The sequence below is a fragment of the Heterodontus francisci genome, chromosome 24 (assembly GCF_036365525.1).
Source record: "Heterodontus francisci isolate sHetFra1 chromosome 24, sHetFra1.hap1, whole genome shotgun sequence".
NCBI classification, from domain to species: domain Eukaryota; kingdom Metazoa; phylum Chordata; class Chondrichthyes; order Heterodontiformes; family Heterodontidae; genus Heterodontus; species Heterodontus francisci.
Genome location: NC_090394.1, coordinates 61,077,034 through 61,099,962, shown reverse-complemented (window position 1 = coordinate 61,099,962; position 22,929 = coordinate 61,077,034). Strand labels below are relative to the sequence as shown.

Here is a 22,929-nt window from a genome sequence, read left to right as displayed (position 1 = left end):
TGGCAACACCACAGAGATGAGCCAGTTAAAACAAAATATTTGTAAGATTGCTTTATTTCTTGATTAGTGCATGCATAGCATAATGATGAAAGGACTAAAAGAGCAACTCAATACTATTTCAAACCACATTCATTACTACTGTTCAGAGTCCATGTAGGTTGGTTGTTATTATATAGGACTTATTCAATTTTGTTTTGACTATCACCAGTCTTAGAATAGATTCACAGGCCATTAATTTTTATAACACATTCTCCAGATCTGTGAAAGCTGCTGTTTAAAGCGAGCATCTATTTTTACTGTTACAGTCCCAAACATCAAGGTTGTTAATAATGCTAATTGCATTCTTTAACAGTATCAGTCAGTTTTGTCTGACTTTGTTGGGAAACAATGTCCACACAGGACCCTCAACATAAATTGTGCTATTTAGCTTTGAAAACTTTGCATACTGCAATATCGATTTATGGGGAGGTTGAATGCAAACCCATACACTGATTCAATTCTGAATACAGCAATACTGACTTAGCTAGGTAATCCTATGATCTTGTATCTCGTACATATACTCTATTACTATCAACCTCTTGCACAAATACACCAAATGTAACAGATTTTAACAAAATTTACTACAGAAATAGAGAATACACTTTTTGTTTTAGCATAACAAACCAATATTGGCAAATATAAATGTAACTTAATAATCTTCCCATGAAATAGTTATAATTGTCCTGAATTGAAAAATAACTACTATACAATTAGTTTAGAGATACAGCACTGAAACAGGCCCTTTGGCCCACCGAGTCTGTGCCGACCATCAACCACCCATTTATACTAATCCTACACTAATCCCATATTCCTGTCACATCCCCACCTGTCCCTATATATTTCCCTACCACCTACCTATACTAGGGGCAATTTATAATGGCCAATTAACCTATCAACCTGCAAGTCTTTGGCATGTGGGAGGAAACCGGAGCACCCGGAGGAAACCCACGCAGACACAGGGAGAACTTGCAAACTCCGCACAGGCAGTACCCAGAATCGAACCCGGGTTCCTGGAGCTGTGAGGCTGCGGTGCTAACCACTGCGCCACTGTGCCGCCCCATTCATTCTATAGCGAATTTATTTTGTGCCTGTGTGCAGTAAACATCACATGAGAAATGTGATAATCATGGTGAAAACAAAAATATCTTAACCAATTACAAACAATGGTAAAAAGACCAGCAAGGATGTGCTTGGGAGGGGGAGGGGAGAGTGAGGAAAAGGAGGGTGGAGACAGACTAATATCTTCCAATTCAAGTAACATTAGTACAATTTCACTTTCAAAAATCATACTTGAGATTACTGTATTTATATTGCACTAGTCTGCATATATAAACCCTCGAGTTTCATACATCCCAATACTACTACTAATGGAACAGGACAGAACACGTCTCACCACCAATATGAAAGATACAGCATTCTGCCATGTTCTCCCAAAAACACTTCCATTCACAAACTTGATTACAAATCCCTTTGCGAAACAAAACTAATCTTGGCTTATAATAAAATATTTATTTCATTTCCCTCACAGCAAACTCAATGATTCTTAAAGAACTAAACAGAAATCTCTGAATCCATTTTAGTTACATTCCCTTCCGTGAACAGCATTTCTCCAACTCTCTGCTTGGTATCCCTTAACAATACAGGTAAAACCACCATGTAAGGGAATCATGGGAGTAAACCTATGTAAAACCACGTCATCTGAAGCAGCATTTGACATTAAACAAAAAAAACAAATGACTTGAGCTCATGTAGCCAGAATATTACACTGCAAATGATGGAAATTTAACTTTTATTAAAATCAAACAGATCACACTTTTGATTCCTTTAGTCTGCAAGAACGGAATGAAGAATAAAAGAGAACTATGCTCCAAGCGGAGCATAAAATTAATTTTCAAAAATAGTTTTTGACTATTTTTGAATATTTCCAATATTCTCTTCAACATTTAATGCTGATCCCAAGCAAAATTAGATGTGTCAAATGTCTAAACACTAACTTTGCATTCTCCACACAACTCCATATCAGAAAAATCAAAAATTTACCAAAACTTTTGTGTACAAGTTACATATTTGGCACTGCAGGCAAGTTGCATCTCCATCAAACACAGAGTTCAACAGTACCAACATATAACAAATACGTGCAAACTAAGTGTCAGGAATTAAAAGTGCACTTTAATAAGATCCAACTACTTATCTGCAGCAGGGAAGCTAGCATGGAGAAACTGATATTAGTTCTGAGAACAATCTGCCAAGTGACCGTATGCATGAAACAATGACTGTTAACACATTTGGATCTGGTACTACAGTAAAATGATCTTGCAACAGGAATGCGATGTCAATTGTATTAGCTCAGCTGAATGTGCAATACTGGCTACTTAATTCAATGTTTGCCAGGGTGATTGTTTGCTGGGGTGATATTGATAAGACCAGGATCAATAGGTACAACCCCTCTCCCCTCCCATCTATTCATCAGCCAGTTTTTCTGTCAAATGAAACTCTAATATGAAAACAGATTTGTTTTCTGTAAAGGAACAAAAGCTTTCATCAGATGTCAGCCCTTCAAACAAAATAATTTTGCATGGCAGCTCAACTGCATCCATAAAATGACCTAATTTGAAAGGCAACAACTTCAGTACGTTATCCCAACAAAACATTTTTTTTTGCATCAGGTACTCAATTAATACAACGGTACAATTTAAAAGGAAGATATTTTTGGAGTTGCAATCAAGGATCTGCAAGTCAAAGTCTGGCAATTGTACAATTCTTTTCCTCAGCGGTGTTACTTTTTATAGTCAATCTAGAATCTATCTACATTACTGACTGTCAATGTCAGTAAATGTGAAGTCATATTTTGCTCAAATAAAAGTATTTACAATCTGAATAGAAGCAGGCTCAGTGCTCTGGAAGTTGAGTCTGTTCACATTGGAACAATCTGGATTATGATGCATTAGAAGTGTGTAAAATTATGAAAGGATGAGTAAGGGTAGTTAGAAGTAGATGTCCCCAGCAGTTGGGATCAAGAATGAGGGGCAATCGATAGAAGAGACAATGCAAGAGATTTAGAAAAGGGGGGGCAGGAGAAACTTCGTCACAGAGTTATGAAGCTATGAAATACAATTCCAGGATTTACGGTTGAGAGAGAAATTCTTGTCAGCATGTACATTGGATAGGTGAATGAAGGAAGGAAGACGACTTGAAAGGACATAAGAACATGCTACGTAAATGTGAACAGAGCTATGCGCTCACGTGGAGGATCAATGCCAATTTGGACTGGTTGGGTCGAGTTGTCTATTTCTGTGTTGTAACTTCTATGTACTTCTGAATCAAAGACTAATAACTTTGAAATACTTCCCTGCTTCAAAAGCAGGCAAGAGTGCTAACCGGCAGCTATTTAAATGTGGTAACTTAAGTGAGCCAAAGCTAATTATGGTGCCGGGGGGTGGGAGGTCACCAGTGCAGTCATAATTTGTGATGCACCTTAGAAAGTTCACTTTTTGCAAAAGAGGATACAAGCATTTGGAGTACTTAGAATAGCTGCCTGAAATAACGATGTGCCCTGTTTTTTTTAAACAAACATTCAGTCTGAAAATGTTTTTGGGGAGATTTATAGATCTGCAACATATGCGGATTAACAGATGGCTGTCAGCAAAAAATTAGCAATTCATTGTTTGGGGCCACTAATACTAAAAGAGTGAAACGACACTCTTTAAACTGTATACTAAGAAGTCCATTTATCATGTGCATACGGACAGCAGCTAATGTAAACCCACCATTCAACTGGGTTTGCTGTACCACAAATGGGTGAAGAAAATTAAGTTAGATTTAACAAAAGAAAGCAATCTGAACAGCAGGAATTAAAACTTGTAACAATTAAACACCCAACTCCTCTTTTGGCATTTCTTCACGGATGAAGATTTTGGGAAGGTTGCAGGTCCACTGGTGGCTAGTCAGGCCTATCGGTGACCGGCAGATTCTCCCACAGCGGGTACAAATGAAGGCGTAGTCGCTGCTGGGGGCAATTGGATATGTTCTTCTCCTCCTTTTCTCTTTCATGCTGGTTCTTCGCTCAGTCTCAAAGGTGTCTGTCGCCCTCCTGATGTAGCATCTCCAGGCATCACGATCTATGGCCTGCACTTCCCACTGGCCATGGTCAATGTGGCACACAGAGAGGGACTTCTTCAGGAAGACCTTGAAACGTTTGCATGGGGTCCCTCTGTTCCATTTACCCATGGTCAGCTCTCCATACATGATCTTGGGCAGGCAACTGTCGTCCATTGGCGACATGACCTGCCCAATGCAGCTGGCTTTGCAGGAGGATGGCCTCAATGCTGGTGATGTTGGCTGTTTCCAGGACTTCAATGTTTTAGATGCAGTCCTGCCAATGAATGGAGGATGCTGTGGAGGCAGCGCTGATTGAAGCGCACTAGAAGGCATACATGACAGCGGTGTAGGACCCATGACCCAGCGTCATACAGAAGGGTGGCGAGGACTATGGCTTTGTACACTTTGAGTTTGGCCTGTGCTCTGAGGCTGTAGTTGCTCACACACACTTGTAGAGTCTGACGAATGTACCGTTTGCTTTTGAGAGCCTATTGCCCACTTCCTAGTCAGTGGTGGCATCGAATGAGATGACGCTCCCCAAATAAGTAAATTGCTTGACAGCATTCAGCTCAGTTCCCTCCATGACAATGCTTGGTGGTCTATATTATTCTTGGGGTGCAGGCTGATACAGGAATTCAGTTTTTTTTTAAAACTGATTTTTAGTCTGAAAAGTTGTGCCACCTCGGAAAAATGTGTTATATGTTGCAGGTTTTACTGACTGTGGGGCAGGAGAGCACAGTCATTGGCGAAAAGAAGTTCACGGATGAATTTTTCTTGTGTCTTTGCGCGAGCCTGAAGACGTCAGAGGTTGAAAAGGCCTCCCTCAGTCGGGAAGTGTACATAAACTCCCTCCTTAAGGTCTTCCGTTGCCTGCTGCAGCATCATGCTGAAAATGGTGGTGAATAAGGTCGGGGCCAGCACACATCCCTGCTTCATGCCATTGGAGATAGGGAAGGGACTTGAGAGGTCGCTGTTTTGCTTGACTTGTCCGTACTGATTTTCATGAAACTGCTTCACCAGGGTGAGCATCCAAGTTTTTCAAGGATTTTCCAAAGTCCATCACACGCAACTACAAGATGCTTAATATTGTTTTCTAAAATATTTGACATTATACCATGCCCCAAATTACTATTAAAATGATATGAGTATTTCTATTTTAACACTAAAATTTGTAATGGAGTAACTTATGAAGGAAAAAAGAAAAAAATTGTCAATCCAGCTGATTAGGTCTTAGATTTTCCTTTTTTTTTTAAAAAAAAGGGCTACAAGCAGCGATGCCCTGTGAACAGAAATGTTTTCACAACTGTAGAAACCTTGCATTTACTTTATTTTTTCAACAGTTGCACGATTTTGAGAGTTTACCACAGAATACACTGCAAATAGCATTAGCCTCTGTACTATTGTTTGCATTGCTTCGCCAGTTACAGTATGTCATATGTACAGTAAAAGGTCACTCTACTCTAGCCAAGAAAGATGGCTGAGGACCAAACCCAGGCTGCATGTACATTACAATGATAGTATTGATGTGAAGCTTGGCAGGACGTGCAGGATGAATTTTCTAACCAAGTCAAGAGAACGTCTCACTTTGCTTTGCTCCAGGCAGATCAAGCTTGATTCTAGATTCCCACTCCAATTTTACTGTTATCCCTCGCCTCAACGTGACGTCTTTTGTTCCTTCTATTTTTTTTTTAAAAATTCCTACAGCCAGATCTCATCTCATCAAATCCAGACAGATTTGAACACAGGATAGCATTGCAGTTGCCAGACTCTACCATTCAAACAGTATTTTGTTATGTTTAAGTATTTGACATCCATAACCTTTTGAATTGATGCATTCCACCAATAGTTTTTGGTAAAAATAAAAATTCTGATTAAGAAAATCACAATAGTCAGAAATAATTTCAAAACCCGAGTGCTATAGGGAACATCCATTTACCCACTAAGAACTGTGTGAAATAATAGGTAGTTATACATGTTTTGTTACAGTTATAGTATTTTATGTTGATCCAACTAGGGCTAAATGGATAGTAATAATCAGTTGCCAACTATTAAACTTTCCCCTATTGTTGCATATGGCCATTAAATAAGGTATAGATGGATATCTTAAAACTGTAACCCTTTCCCCTATATTATTTAGCCACAGTTGCCTGCTAGTAATTTTAAGTATTCATTTATATTTTCAAAACCAAACAGCAGTATTTCATTTATTCATGATAACTCAAATCAGTATGTGAGCAATGATATAGGGCCTACCGAATATCCAGGGGATGACAGCATTTTAAATAAAAACAAAGTGCTGGAAATACTCACTGACCTGAAACGTTAACTGTTTCTCTCTCCACAGATGCTGCCATACCTGCTGAGTATTTCCAGCACTTTTCGTTTTTATTTCAGATTTTCAGCATCCGCAGTATTTTGCTTTTATTTTAGCATTTTAAATAAAATATTGTTAAAAGCAGAATATTCAAGTTTTTGCCTAATTTATTTAAGTAGTGCTCTCCAGGCCGAACACAGCCTGAAACGCTACTTCCAGCCTCAAAAGAATTAAGAAATAACAAGGAACTCAAAAAAACTCGGTACCACTGTGGTTTCCCAATTAGGTCACGTGTCAGCTAGATCGGATGTGTAAGACCATCTGTCCCTGTGTGTAAAAGGCAACACTGGCTGAGTAGGATTAACATATCGATATAAACGCAAAACAAAGTAGGAAAAACTGAGCTAATTTTATGCACTGATCGGAGAACTCGTTTGAGTTCCCATCTCTCTAAGTAACTGGTTTCTTAAAAATACATTGATACATTGTCTTCATATTAGTTGTTACTGGGCAGGGGAGGGGAGTTGAAATGACTCCAGGTCGAGCCCATCTCAGTTACTTTTCACCCCAAACTCTGCTGCCTTGAACGATAAAGCCTGCTTACCTTCCGCACTCGCACCAACTCGGGGTAAAAAAACTCAGGGCAACTCTTCTCGCTCGACTCAAACAGAGCCAGCGTGTGGCGCGACGTGACGGCCGATATTTCCCCCTTCACCACCACGACAGCCGCCGTCGCCACCTCCTCCTCCTCCTCTTCTTCTTCTTCATCATCTTTCTTTTTCTTTAGAAGAGGTGCCGAGACGGGAAGCGTAGTCAGGGACACTCGTCGCGGTTCGGCCATGTTGCGACTTATTCGTTTGACTACCGTTCCTCGTTTGTCCTTCTGGCTGAAGCCGCCGCCGGTGGTGATAGTGGAGGGACGTGCACTGGAACAATCACAATCCCTTCAACAGCAACAAAAACAAACCCGACAAACTTCGGCCGCCGCCATCTTCCCGACCTGTGCGTCGCCCTACGCATGCGCACATTGGCTTCTATTTTTGAAACGCCTCACGTAGAATTTTTGTGTTTCTTCAATAATTCCTTTTTACTACATTAGCTGTTGAACAAACAGCAATACGGCTGGTAATAGACGTATTATTTAAAAAATAAATCAGTGGGTGTTGACCTTTAACCTGTGCCGGGGTCACGTGGGGAGGGTGTGGATTGTCGCTCTCAGGCGGGCGATGGATGAGTTCCTCTGCGAGTAAGATGGCGACAGTCAGTTTACGGGTGGGAGATCTGGTCTGGTAAGAGGTGGCAGTGCCCCTCCCGTGTTCGTTTTTGTGCGATCACTGTTTTTTTTCAAGTAGTGTCACTGAGTGTCTTTTAAATTTCGTTTGCTTTTGCCTTGTCTTTTTCAGGGGGAAGCTTGGTAGGTATCCGCCCTGGCCCGGAAAGGTGAGTCAGTAACACAACATAAGGAGTGTTTAAATGTATCTAACACCATAACCTGTGAGTTTGTGGAAGATGGTCCTTCGAATAAAATGGAAGGGTGGGGGATGGGTAATATGTTTTTATTTTGGGGCTAATACGATCCTATGACTGGCACTGGGAGCCGCCTTCACTTTGAGAATGAAACAATCATATTTATTGTGCAACTAGTAGAGATACTTCACTTTAAGTGTATTTTATCGAACACCAAACCTCGAGCGTTATTTTACAACAACCGTTTGCTAGTGAAGTTCGACTGCGATTTCTTTGTTTAAATATGTTCTATCGAAATGAGTCACTTTTGAAAAATGGCTTTAGTTTAAAGAGAAACTAAGGCTTGACGTATAGGTTTACTGAAATTTAGTGTTGCTGTCTGTTTTTGGCTGGACAGTGTTTTTCTGTGATTTATTTTGTATAAAGTATACTGCAAACTTTGCATTTTATTCCTTGTTTTCGGTGAATGTCATTGTCCTGTTAATACATTATTAAAACCCTATCTGTAACCAGAAAACTACTAGGATCTCTGAATGCAGGTTATTGCCAGCAGTAAGGAGAGGAACAGCTCGTCCTGGGAATTAACGTCAAAAGTATGAAGAGCTGTAGAGTCAACAGTTTTTGATCTGCAACATTGCCTCCCACTAGCCCTACTTCAGACATTTAAACAGTTACCGTGAGGTTTCCGAGCTGAGGTCCTGTATCTTTAAAAGCAATAAAGCTGTGTTTGGACATGTCAACAAGTTAAGACTTGTGATTTCAGACTAGTATATTGCTTAATATGAAACAACTCTGCAACTCTGCAGTCAAATAGTAAGTCATCGTCAAATTGGTGTCAGCAACATCACCAATTGATGCAGGACATTTAGTCTTCTAACGACCATTCTACTGATTGTCGTAACTTTAAGTCTTGGCGAGCAATACTTAATTATGTCTGTATAATCAATTTGCAATTAATTATCAATGTTTGAACCTTTTTCTTTTAAGATTGTTAATCCACCCAAAGATCTAAAGAAACCACGGGGGAAAAAATGCTTCTTTGTAAAATTCTTTGGCACTGAAGACCAGTAAGTTATTTTTTAAACACATGCTTGGAAATCCATACTTCAATATTATTTAAAAAGTTTGTTTCATAAAACTTTCAAACTGTGCTTTGATATATTGGACTGAACAATCTAGCTACAGCCTCTCAAAACATTCCAGCACTGATCTTGTCACTTTGCAGTTGTTCCCCCATCTTCCTTTATTGCTCCCTCCACTCATCTCTTCTGAGATTCCTCTCCTGCTGCCTTGATATTCTTCCCATTCAACTATTGATCCATTAACTCCTGGCATCCATCCTAATTACCAGCACCTCAACAATTCACCTTTTCCTTAAGCACTAACCCTTTCAAAACTGCTGCTAACACCTCCTAATCCAAAAACCCATCTATCTTCTCTAACAAACCCATTTCTGAGCTCCTTCAGGTCCTTGAAAGTATTATTGCCTCCAAACTTCACATATATCCTAAAACTTCCTGTTCGAATCTTTCCAGTCCAGCATTTACATATGTCACACCACTGAAATCATGGCTGCAGTCATAAATTACATCTAAAATGACTAACCATGGTGCCTTACTTCTCCTTCTCAATCTTTCAACTTCCATACGGTGATTAAATGTACACTATTACAGTAATGCTGTAAATCCAATGTTTGTTTTTACAGTAATAACTGCATGGAACAAAGTCAGTGTTGAAATTATTCTGCAATATTAATCGCACATGTAATTATAGTAAATAGAATCTAGTAAAGGGGTGACAGGATGAGAAAGTAATATGCCACAAGTGAACCATTTTAAATGTGCAGTCATTACCTATTCCGATGACATTTGAGTAGCAGTGTAACAGTGCAATAGAAACTGTTTAATTCGGACCCCTTTTGGTGGAAACCAATTTCCCTAAATTAGCTGGTCCTGTATGTTGTAATTTCTGAAACTTTCTGCTCTTAACACAGAAGTCACCTTCAGTAATTGATTGTATATTCCTAATGCAATAACAAAATGAATGAGGCACAGGATATAGTTTATTGTTGGATATGCCAATGAAGACAATTGGACATTGTAATCAAGCCAATATTGGGTACATATGAGCAGTACCTGTTCTAGAGGCTTTATAAATGTCATCTGTTTGAAGGCATGGAAGTTCAGTTTAAGCAAAGTCAGTCTAGAGATTGACTAAATTTTGTTATGTTGCAGTGCATGGATCAAAGTAGACCAACTTAAATCCTATCACCTTCACAAGGAGGAAATGATAAAAACTGCCAAAGGGAAACGTTTCCAACAGGCAGTGGATGCAGTTGAGGAATTTATCAAATCCAAGGTAAGGTGTACCATTGTTTGTCTAGTGTTTCAAAAATGATCACTAAGTTGGTTTGAGAGAATAGGTCAGAGTTTCACATTAATATGTCTTTAAACTGCAAATTAATTTCTGTATAAAGCTCATTTGTATATCAGGATTATGGAATGCCATGTTACGTTTATGGTGTGAAATCTGGAGATCCTTCGAGCTTCCTGAATGCATTTTAAACCTACCTGGAGAATGGTGATGCTCCTGCTATGTGCTCTAAACACTCAAATCTTGTTTGCTTTGAATGGCGTGGAGTGTATGCACCTGTACAGAGTTCTTTCCATAGGTGAAAGGGATTGTATTTTGTTAGGCAGCTTGAATGTGTTACAAAATTAAAATGGAAAATGCTGGAAGTACTCAGCAGGCAAAGTGGCATCTGTGGAGAGAGAAGCAGAGCTAACAGTATCAGCTTCCTGTGTGTGCTGGGGTGGGGGGTGGTGGAAGGATATCTAGACCATTCATTGATGTTTTGCTGACCATATAGGGCAATGTTTCTCTCCACAACTGCTGCATGATGTGCTGAGTATTTTTAGCATTTTCTTATTTCCAGCATTAACTGTATTTTGTTTATGAATGTGTTGCTTGGCTGGAATTCTGCAGTAAATGGTCTTGGGCTGTTGGGTCTGTAATAATTCTGCATTATAACAATGCTATGGCAGCTTAAGTAACTCAGTTCCACAATGGAAATAATTAAGAATCAGTAGGGATATTTTGTTCTGCTTAAATATGTGAAATAAAAATGTGCAAATAAATAGAAAGTGTGAAATTAAACCCCATCAACAATTATGAATCAAGATGAGTTGTAATTGAAAACCTTCGGAAGTGTTGGAGGACTGTTATGTACACCTGATCTGCGGGATTGACTTGTCATGAGGGATGCCACAAACGAGTGATGGCAGTCCTGCAAGTGGAGTATAAATCACAGTCCGACAGATGGTTAAAATGTGTTCTGTCCATACCATGCAGTAGCTTCTACCCCTTTTTTAAAAAATGGGTAATGAAGTCAAAATGAGCTTCATGTACCGTTAGCTCCCTCCAATAAAATTGGTTCCAATAGAGCTGGAGTATTAATGCGAGCGCTGATTATTTGGAGATATGTGGTTGGAATATTTGAGCTTTGAACATTTGCTCTTTAAAATTTGAAAGAGATAAAACAATTTAAATGTGATACCTAGAAAAATTATGATTGCAACCTTTTTAATGCTTTACAAGCACTGATATTGAATAAATGATAACTGGATATGGTTTTATGACAGGCAATCAATCTTGAAGGTTGTTCAGGACCAGATTCAATGCAATTGAGGGTGGAGTGTAATTGCACCATGCCAAGTGTATGAAGTCCACGCAGATGCAAAATTATCACATACTAGTCAATTTTTGTGATGTTGCACAAGTGAAGTGGGGTTAGAGGGTGGGGAGGATCATGATTAAATGACATCCATGCACCCAGACATTATAAATTCCTATGTCTATATTTGTGTATGTAAATTTGTCAGTGATTACACATTCTGTCAGCAGTAGTGCTGTTGTGATCACAATTACAAAATGACAAGTTTAGATGGACAGTTTTCATTATAAATGAGGATGTGAGCTCCTGTCAATTTTTCACATTCTGTGCAGAGATGCAAAATTTTTAATATTATGAATTACTCATGGAAGTCAGAATATTATTCTCTTGCCCATTTCTGTCTTTGTATTGCTGTTTCTTTTCTCTCCCCTTCTCTTTTGCATGTCCATATTTTTTACTTTAGGATGATATGGTTTGGTGTAGTATGAAAGGCACTAAAGGCTATTGGCTGCATTTAGGGGTTGGAGCTGCAGGGAAAATATGCTGCTCAGCAGTTCCCTTCTCCCATTCGCTTGTGCTTCAACCACCCCTCATGTTTATCGCTATCTCTTTTCCCATCTGTTCCCTCTTGCTCCACTGCCACTCAATTCACTGGTTTCCCTTTTCCCTTCCTGTTTGCTCTTAAAATTGAACTTTACTTTTTTTTTAAAAAGTACACGAGAAAGGAAACTTTTTCCAACTGTCTCATGGGTATTAGAAACTCCGATTCACAGCTATTTGTGATCAACATTGTCTTTCTATCAAAATAACACTGGTGTGACGGTCAGTAGGCTGCCAAATTGCTGTTTTGATAATTCACTCCTGTTTCTGTGTTGACTTTTGTGCCGTCACTTTTTTTGAAGATTCTGGTAAATAAATCTGCCTGTAATTTTGAATATCCAACTTGTTTTATCTATTAACTAAGTTAACTTCAGCTGCCTATTGCTGTGCAATAATTTCAGCCTCTTGCACATCCTTGATTTTTAACTGCTGCACCATTGGTGGCTGTGCCTTCAGCTGCCTAGGCCCTAAGCTCTCCCGAAACCCCTCTGCCTCTCTTTACTCCTTTTAAGACGCTCCTCAAAACCTACATTTTGACCAAGCATTTGGTCACCCATCCTAATATCCCCTTATATGGTTCAGTCACAAATTTTATTGGATAATACTCTTAAAAAGCACCTTGGGATATTTTATTACACTAAAGGCACTAAATAATTACAAGTTGTTTTTCAATAAAATTCAGTGGATTTTTTATAAATTGTAGGTGTCTGAAATCTAATTGGCCATACCAGTGGGATAAAAGCCCTGATTCCCAGCTGTAAACTCCACAAAGCATAAATTGTAAAGGGAAAAGAATCACTTCCTTGTTTAATTTCTTCCTTTATTTTTCAGTTGCTAATAGTTTTACTGCTGTGCTTCACCATTTTCAGTTGTCGTCTTAAAATGAAGGTTTTTCTGTTCCCTTAATATTTGGATTTATTCTCTTCCCCATTCTTAGTATCAACTAGCATAAGAAATGAGAGGTGGAGGTTCCTTTTTTAAAATTGATGCTTCTTGCGCCCAACACCACAGAACACGCCTGTAAGCAAGCCCTTGCTCCCCTATGGATCAGTTTGTGACTTGATGTAGCTTTGCTCAGGGATTGAACAGAATTGCATAACACTAATTGTTTGCTAAATTGGTATGAGCCTTATGTTCTCCTGGGTAGGGGAAGAATAAATGGTCTATTCATAGTACCAATTCAGCTGTAAACTACAAATCATGGTTTTATTTTACAGTAAAAAGTAGTAGAACATCAATACAGTCGATTTTACTTGACAATAGATTATTTAATTTACATCAACTTGAATATATATATAAAAGTGAGTTCTTGCTAGCTCTGAATACTGAGCTTGGTCTAATGTCTATATCGTTCAAAAATTAAGATATAAGATTTCATCCAACCATCTCAGAAATTAGCCTCTAACTGTAGAGGCTCTGAAGAGCTGGAAACACACTGCTTGAACTGTACACTTCATACCTTTTTTGAATTTCAAAACTGAGATGCAGGAAATTGAAAGATTTCTTCCATTATCAAACACAGTTGATCAAATTGAAGTGATTTCCTAAATGTTAAATATGTACTGGACACATTATTTCTATACATTAACCCTTGACTTTAAATTGACTTAACAGCAAAAGCATACAATCTGTATTTAATGCCCTTTACTTGCTTTGTAATCTGCGTACCATCTTTTTTTGGATTGCACAGGCGATTTGTTTAAGTGCGTGGCTCCTTTAAAAACATTTTTGCGTGGTCACTTAAAAAGGGCCAACTTGTGCACGACCTGTGTGGAAACTTTCAGGTTGCTGTGGGACTGCGCAGTTAAGAGGAATCATTATAATCAAAGCCTACTTCCATGCTGCCTCCTGAGATTGCATGAAAGGTCATGGATATCAACTGATACATTCAACTCAACTGACCAGCCACCCCTTGCAAATAGCCATTAAGAATATAAGAAATTATAGTTCAGAATATGATAGTGGAGGAGATCAATGATGAATGTTCCACTATACTGAGAATTTGATTTGAGTTTCAAACTCTTGTAACCAGCACTACCATTTGTGTAGTAGAATATTGTTGCATTCATTTGAAGTTGAGCTTTGGATTTCTTCAAGCTAGATCGTAGTATGGAGTGGGACTTAAAATGATTAGAGTCCATTGAAATAACATTGAACATTTGTCATGCTACTTCACATAAAGGAACACTTAACACATTTCTGGATTATTGCGTAAGAGTAATCAGTGTCTTTACTTTTGACATTCATTTTTAGGTATCTGCACTCACCTCATCAGAAGATAAAAGCAGGCACATTTCGTCTGAAGATAAAAGACAAAATTCCTCCACTGCAGAAGTTTCAGAGCATAATACAAGGAAAAGAGGTCGACCACCAAAGGAAGAAAAGGTTGGTTTTGATAGAATATTGATATAGTCCAAACACAGTAGTATCTTATTTTTATTAATTTAACTTTCTCACAGTTCCATACCGAATCTGTGATTGGCAAGCCAGTGAGACCTGCTCTCGAACACCTCCAATACATTTATGAACTGTTCACTAGTATGTGTGCAAGTATAGCCCAGAACATTTTCTCCTCCTCATCACGGGGAAATGTCTAGGGTTCATAAAACTCCCACTGTATCACAGTGACGATCGAGATTAAGTATTCTAACATGAAGGAATTAAACCATCTGCTCAGTTAAATGAAATGAATGCATGGTACTATTATGGACAGAGGTAATATGTAGCTTGTTTATAAGATGCGAGGACTTTTTATATTTTTTTTCTCCCACTTCAGGACGCTTTGCCTGAGCCGTCCACTGTGAAGAGGTTAGTTACAGGTCCAGTTACGGGATACAAATGGAAGGTGAGTCATCAGTTTCTTCAGTTCCTAAAATCAGAGGCTTGCCATTTTGTGTTTCTTACTGACACACCTAACCAGGGCTGATCAGTATATTTGAGAATTGCCAACATCCTATAGCACCCTCGTGCAATCGTGTTGGAGATGGCTAAGTTTATGGCAGTAAATCTAGGGAACATTGGAGTTTGCGTTTTTGTTGCTGAATCTTTGAACGCTCAGCTGTTCACTGTGGAATCCTATTACTATTCGTTTGTGACCATTTGGTCTTAATCAGAAGAAATTGTACAGTTACTCTACTTTTATGCAGTAAATGCCGTCTGATATAAATTGCATTGTTCATGTCTTGTGTTGCCTATGTATGGTTCTCAAAGTACTCCTGGCAGACTCTGCTGTACTGCTTTGATTGGATTGCATAGGACATATAGTACAGAAGCAGGCCATTCAGTCCAACCAGTCCATGCTAGCTTTTATGCTCCCCCAAGTCTTCTCCCTTCTTTTCCTCATCTAAATCGATCATCGTAACCCTCTATTCCCTTCCCCTTAAATGCATCTATGCTATTCGCATCAACCAATGCATCCTCTGTGCTTTTCAAAAGTTTTCAATTAACATTTCAATATGATGTATAGAGAAAAACGTGCATCATTTAATGTCTTTTTTTCTGTCCACTAATATGGCTAATGTGCTTTTTCCTGAATCATTGTCAATAAAAGGTTTAAAAATGAAGTGTACAACATGGTTTACTTTCTGAAATTTAGCTTCGGTTCCCTGCTGTTTTTGTTGAGGTTTAATATGGAGGATTAGAACAGCTTTACAGTTTAGGTTCAAAAAGATTATAGTGATAAATGGTTTTAAATCTGCATTCCCTGCAGTCTCTAATTATAAAGGACTCTGCGCTGTTGGGAGTTGAAAATATTCACAATACTAATCTCCTTTGGGTGCCAGTCATTTTGTAACAGAAATTGCCTGCAGTGCCAGCAACAGTAAGTGATGATGGTGTGTTTAAAGGGTGGATATATTCAGCAGTAGATTTTATTTTGATAAACTTACACCCAATGACTTCTGTTACTTGTCATCTTCACCTATTATCATTTCTACTAGAAGGAACGTAGGAACATAGGAAGATAGGAGTAGGCCATTCAGCCCCTCGAGCCTGTCCCGCCATTCAATGAGATCATGGCCGATCCGCGGTCGAACTCCATATACTTGCCTTTGGCCCATATCCCTTAATATCTTTGCTTAACAAAAATCTATCCATCTCAGATTTAAAATTCACAACTGTTCTAGCTTCAACTGCTGTTTGTGGGAGAGAGTTCCAAACCTCTACCACCCTTTGCATGAAGAAGTGCTTCCTATCATCTCTGCTGAACGGTCTGGTTCTAATTTTTAGACTATGCCCCCTAGTTTTAGAATCGTCAACCAGTGGAAATAGTTTATCTTTATCTAGCCTGTCTTTTCCTATTCATATCTTGAAGACTTCAGATCACGCCTTAACCTTCTAAATTCTAGCAAAACAGGCCTAATTTGTGTAATCTCTCCTCGTAACATAATCCCTGTAGTCCAGGTATCATTCTTGTAAACCTACGTTGCACTCGCTCCAAAGCCAATATATCCTTCCTAAGGTGTAGTGCCCAGAACTGCTCACAGTACTCCAAGTGGGGTCTAACCAGGGTTTTGTACAGCTGCAGCATAACCTCTGTGTCTTTATACTCCAATCCTCTAGATATAAAGGCTAGCGTTCCATTAGCCTTTTTGATTATTTTCTGCACTTGCTCGTGGCATTTTAAAGATCTATGCACCTAAACCCCCAAGTCTCTTTGGACATCCACTGTACTTAACCTCTTCTCATTTAGAAAGTACCCTGCTCTATCCTTTTTTGGTCCAAAATGGATAACCTCACACTTGCCCGCATTGAAATCCATCTGCCACAGTTTTGCCCACTCGCCTAGTCTGTCAATATCTCTTTGCAATTTTATGCTATCATCTAGACTGTCTACAATGCTGCCTAACTTTGTATCATCAACAAATTTGGATATATGACTTACTATGCCATCATCCAAGTCATTAATGAATAATTGAGGCCCCAACACAGATCCCTGCGGGACACCTAGTTACATCCTGCCAATCGGAGTACTTACCCATTATCCCCACTCTCTGTTGCCTACCACTCAACCAACTTTCTAACCATGTCAATAAATTGCCCTCAACTCCATGTGCTTCTACCTTAGTTAACAGTCTCTTATGTGGGACTTTATCAAATGCCTTCTGGAAGTCCATATAAATAACATCCATAGAGATTCCCCTGTCCACTAACTTACTCACCTCTTCAAAAAATTCAATGAGATTTGTCAGGCATGACCTTCCCGTCATGAATCCATGCTGGCTGTCCCTGATTAACTGAAAATTTTCTAGGTGTTCAGTCACCCTATCCTTTGATTATAGACTCCAGCAACTTCCCCACCACAGATGTCAGGCTAACTGGTCTGTAATTTCCTTGGTTCCCTCTTTCACCCTTCTTAAAAAGTGGAGTGACGTGCAACTTTCTAATCCAGAGGGACCACTCCTGAATCTAGGGAACTCTGAAAGACTATAGTTAAGGCATCTACAATGTGCTCCCCTACTTCCTTTAACACCCTCTGATGGAAACCCTCCGGTCCTGGGGATTTCGCATTCTTCAGTTACATTAATTTCCTTGTTACTGATGATTAACATACGTTAATTGTATTAAGTCCCTGTCCCCTATCGGCTATTAATTTTTTCGGGACTTCCAGCAAGTTATCCTCCTTTTCAACTGTAAATACTGAGGTATAGTATAGAACTTGAGTATTGCTGAAAATAGAGGCATGTTGTCGAAGCTTTTCGTCTTGCACTTATCAGGACATTCTGCCAGAATACCAATGTAAGGGAAAACAACAGCTTTATACTGTATGAGAAGAGAGTGCTGATTGGTTGGCAAGTGAACTCTGGTAGAGGTGTTGTCATGGAGAATGCACCAGTTTACAGTGACTGACCGTTAACTGCCACGCTTTGTTTGAAGTTTAAACCAGGCAGCTTGACTCTGGTCAAGGCATTGCCCTGGAATGAACCAGCGAATGGCTGATTTATTTTGTTTAGCTGTCTTTGAGGGAATGACACATAACCACCTACCTCTTGCATATTTCCGATATGTCGATACGCTTGCTAAATCTGAATTTGCAGCTGCATGCAACAATTTCCTTACACGCCTTAAAGGGCTCCCTCCTGCACTCAAATTCAGCTTTGAAATGGAACATTCAAATGAGCTCCCTTTCCTTGACGTATTAGTTGAGAAATCTGCTAAGGGGTTCTCTACCATGGTCTACTGCAAACCTACCTTCGCTGGTCAATACACACGGTGGGATTCTTACAGTTCCATGCCCTATCAGATTGGCCTTATTGGCAACCTCGTAAATGAGGCCCAAACCAAGGAAACCTTGCTCACCATGCAAGCTTAATGTTGAAATATGGCAAATCAAAGACGTTCTGCTTGACAATGGCTACCCTGATCAGATAAATTCTCACTGTATATCGTGCGTACTCACGAATGGGCCTAAGGCTGTCATTTTCGGCCCTGAAAAGTGCCCAGTCTACCTCAAATTACCCTAGAAGGGTAATGTATCCCAAAAATTTGAGCAACAGGTGAAGCTAGCTATTTCATGCTGCTGCTATGCAGTAGCAACACGTATGGTGCTCGCCACTAACAGGATGCTGCTGTCAAGACAAAAAGACGTTCTGCCTGTCACACAAATGAGTTATATGGTATATGAATTTCAATGCCACTGTGATACCAGGTATATAGACTGTACCTCCTAAAGACTGGTGGATCGCATCAAACAACATGTCCCTTCCACTGTTCGCAACTGACAAGGTACAGGCCATACCCAACCAGCCCGTGCTTGCAAAACTCAAAACGGTGTCCAACATTAGATGTGTTTCCATGATTGGACAACATTTTCTAAATAATCCTCACTGTGCTAAGAATTACACTGAGAACCATTTAAGATTGTTGGTAGGGCTCTCAATGTGGTGCATTTGTGCATACTGTATTACATATATTAATATGCAGGGCCCTGTTCTTTGCAGACACAAAGAACACGAACAAACATTTTGCTGCTTTCAGCTAAACAAGTGACAGCCATTTGCTGGTTCATTCCTTGGCAATGGCTTGACCAGAGTCAAGCTGCCTGGTTTAAATTTCAAACAAAGCTCGGCAGTTAACTGTCAATCACCATAAACTGGCGCATTCTCCATGGCTACGCTTCAACCAATCAGCACACTCTTCTCATACAGTATAAAGTTGTTTTCCCTTACATTAGTATTCTTGCGGATTGTCCAGATGAGTGCAAGACGAAAAGCTGCGACAACATGTCTCTATTTTCAGAAATTAAAAAGATATGGTAGCATACGAACAGGATTGATATGAAAGCTAGAAAGGTCAGGAATAGAAAGAAGTTAAGTTAATGCACTCAAATCTTTCAAGAATTCAGAAGCCTTTTTAACTTCCAAGAAAATGATTGAATTTACATTACTTTTCCAAGTTGTCTCTTCAATATAATATTTCATTCATCATACTTAGGGACTTTGGCTTTCAAAAACCAAGTTGCACTCTGCTTAACCAATTTCATCTTCTATTTGATGCTACAGTGTTAGCTATGCATAGTTTAGCTAAAATAATTTATAAACAGTTATAATGTAGAGTACTTTACCAATTGGAACTTGTCTAGAATGTTAAATTGAGCAATTAATTAAATAACTTGGAAGAGTTTCTTTACTTCATAGGAACCCCTAACTGTATGTGGTTCGAATGCTTGTTGCAATATTTGAGTCATTACTGTGACAAATTATTGAAAATGAGCATGTTAGCTGCATTACTCTAGCTAGAAATGGTGCTGTGTGTCCTTGTGAAGAAAAGTAGTATAATGAAAAGAGAATTCAGCTTTAACAATGACTCGATGCAAGGTGTTGTGGAGTGACAGGATATGTGTTTGCCTAAAATTTGTTTATATATAGTCGCTTGATAGTACAGAACTTGAGTATTGGTGGAAAAAAGAGATATGCTGCCTAAGCTTTTTGTCTTGCACTCATCGGGACAGATGCAAGAATGCCAAATTTCAAAGGGAGCAACAGTTTATACTGCATGAGATACGGCGTTGATTGGTTGGCAAGTCGACTCTAGTCAAGGCGTTGCCATGGAGAATGCACCAAAAAACTATTGTCCCCCACACTTTTGTTTAATTCAAAAAAGGCGCAACACCTGGACATATTCCTTTTTGCCTGCAGAGGACAGGTTCCTGTGTATGAATATATGTAGCTTCTAGCAAGCATAAGTGAACCACGTTAGGAGCCCAACTGATCTTAAATTGGTTACTAACGTAATTCTTAGCGCACTCACGATTGTTCAGTCATTGCTGTCCAATCACGGAATCACATTTAACGTTAGACAAAGTGTTCTGAATTTTGCAAGTACGGGCTGGTTGAGTACGGTCAGTACTCTGCCTATTGCGAACAGCCAAAGGGATGTCTGTTTGATATGATCCGTCAGTCACTGGGACACAAGGGCACTGCAGTTCAAGTACCACATTAATCATTTGTGTGGTAGGCAGATCGTCTTTGGCTTGATGGCAGCATCCTGTTAGTTGAAAATACCACTTTTTTGCTACTGCATAGTAGCAGTGTGAAGTGACTAGCTTCACCTGTTGCTCAAATTTTTGAGATATCTTGCCCTTCCAGGGTAATTTGAGGTAGACTGGACCCTTTTCAGGTCTGAAAATGGTGGCCTCAAGCCCATTCGTGAGTACGCGTGATACACAACGGGCAATCATCGGATCGTGGTAGCCATTAGCCTGCAGGATAGCTTTTATGCCCCCTATTTCCGTGTCAAGTTTGCATAGTGAGAAAATGGCTCTGGCCCTATTAATGGGGTTGCCAATAAGGCCAATCTTCTAGCGCATGGAGCTATAGGAAGCTTCGACAGCATGACTTTTTTGTGTATAAGGAATTGCATATATAATATTGTAATTGTGATTGCATACAAGATTTGATTTGGAAATGTTTTGAATTTAGGATCTTGTCTTGCTCTCTGGAGAACAGTAGTGCTAGTCACTACCGTAAGCAGTCTAAGCATCTTGAATTTAGGGGTGTATACTATAATGTATCCTAGCTATGTAACAACAGTATCCCCTTGTGATTTGAACTGGATATTTGTTTTTTGAACATGTGCCTCTTCATTCTCTTTGAAAACCTTTGGTGAGCCAAAGCCAGATACAGATTGTTGAACTACTTTATTTCACAGCAAATGAATTTGCATAGCAACAGAAATGATTGGACTCAATTCAATTAGTACAACTTGACTTTGTGTAATAATACAAAATAACAAAAATGCTTTCCTTCCCTTCGTCAGGTCATCCTTCTTGATATAAACAAATTACCTTCTAAATTTTCCATTTTAACTTTCTGAACCTATAGAAGGCTTGCCCTCACCGCTTTCTCTTTAAAAATTTGACTGCATATGTTTCTTTTTCTCCATTATTATCTCTGTTCACAACCTTAAAGCAGACTTTTGCCCGATAACCACTACCAAGCTCCTGGGATAAGGGAACCTCCCCACCACAGTGGATGTGAATGTAGAGAGGCTAAAAATTTGCTTTTTTTTTTTACGGTCTTTGGAAAGCAACTTCAAAACAGAGCTCTTTGGCATCTTAATACCCTTTCTCTCAGTGCCACATTTATTTAGACTTGTGTGAATATGTTTAACTTTGAAACACAAACCTTAAACATAACTCCCACCTGCTCCAATTCTTCCTGAGGAAAGTTAATCAGAAAATCCTGACCAAAGAGCTTCCACACAAACTGGAGGGCTCCCAGTTAATTAAAGAAGTACTTGCATGAGCCCAGATTAGGTCAGTTGCCCTCTGCTCTTATCAGGGAATGGTATGTAGCTAGGATCTGAGAAGTCACTTGGTGATTCTTAGACTATAACGAGGAGCATTTGTTTTGGGAAAGAGCCCTGGTTATGGCAGTGGAAACTGATTTGATTTCTTTCTTCACAAATGATGGGACTGATGGGATATTCAGCGCTTTCTGTTTCTCCCTTTCCAAATCTCTGCAAAGCTACTTTCTTTTGCTTTTTGACTAGATTTCAGTTAATCAAGCTCCAGCTCATTAGCCAGGGAATTTCTGGTGCTATTCTCCCACTCATCGTAAATAGAAATCTTCAGTTATAGGATCAGAGTATGATTGCTCACCGTGCTCAGATTTGGTTTTTCTAATTGCAGCAAGTAAAGGACGATCCTCACTTCCATCACTTTCTACTCAGTCAGTCTGAGAAGGTAAGATGGTACATTTAGTGTGCAGTCGAGTAGTGCAGTTTTTTTTTTCTAGATAGAAAGCTAATGTCTCCCTTTTTTTATTTATGCTTCACTTTTCCATTTTCATCATTTTTTTAGATCTGTTGCTCTGTGTTTCACCTGTTTGGTGAGAAGGCCTTGATTGACTGCCAGTGTTTTAGGCAACTGAGGGTACAGTTGCTGCAGGGCATGTTGGTCTACAAATGTTTTTCCTCCATTCAGGATATGCTACCTTAAGGCATCCTGCTTAACTGCACAGCCATGGTCACACATGGGGTCAGGTAACAATAGTAACTGTGCCTACTGGCAGAAAGTGACTAGTTTGACTCATTATTGGATCATAAAACATTAGTCAATTAGTTCCCAATATTCTCACCTTTACTTAAACATCCTGATATTTGAATCAAGGATAGACTATAATTTTATTTGATAACGTGCAGAAATACCTTACTTAAAAAGTTCACATATTAAAAATTGCACTTTATTACACCAAGTAAATGTTTTAGGTCTATTAAAACTTGTGAAAATAGACACCCT

The 22,929-nt window shown here is 39.2% G+C and overlaps 2 protein-coding genes across 9 annotated transcripts in view; one reads left to right on the top strand and one right to left on the bottom strand.

Annotated features, from left to right (window-relative positions):
• Positions 1–7,452, bottom strand: part of LOC137383451 (ubinuclein-1-like) — a 98,265-nt gene extending 90,813 nt beyond the window's left edge. For all 6 annotated transcript variants that reach the window (XM_068056362.1, XM_068056367.1, XM_068056364.1 and 3 more), the window contains exon 1: positions 7,056–7,452. In XM_068056362.1, the coding sequence (XP_067912463.1) occupies positions 7,056–7,292 (237 nt within the window). In that variant the 5' untranslated portion in view covers positions 7,293–7,452. The remainder of the gene's footprint in view (positions 1–7,055) is intronic.
• A 204-nt stretch (positions 7,453–7,656) lies between these two features.
• Positions 7,657–22,929, top strand: part of glyr1 (glyoxylate reductase 1 homolog (Arabidopsis)) — a 46,795-nt gene continuing 31,522 nt past the window's right edge. For 2 of the 3 annotated variants that reach the window (XM_068056358.1, XM_068056360.1), the window contains exons 1-7: positions 7,657–7,740; positions 7,855–7,891; positions 8,906–8,985; positions 10,153–10,276; positions 14,445–14,576; positions 14,968–15,036; positions 22,321–22,374. In XM_068056358.1, coding sequence (XP_067912459.1) covers positions 7,682–7,740; positions 7,855–7,891; positions 8,906–8,985; positions 10,153–10,276; positions 14,445–14,576; positions 14,968–15,036; positions 22,321–22,374 — 555 coding nt within the window. In that variant the 5' untranslated portion in view covers positions 7,657–7,681. The remainder of the gene's footprint in view (positions 7,741–7,854; positions 7,892–8,905; positions 8,986–10,152; positions 10,277–14,444; positions 14,577–14,967; positions 15,037–22,320; positions 22,375–22,929) is intronic. The other variant, XM_068056359.1, reaches the window with a different exon arrangement.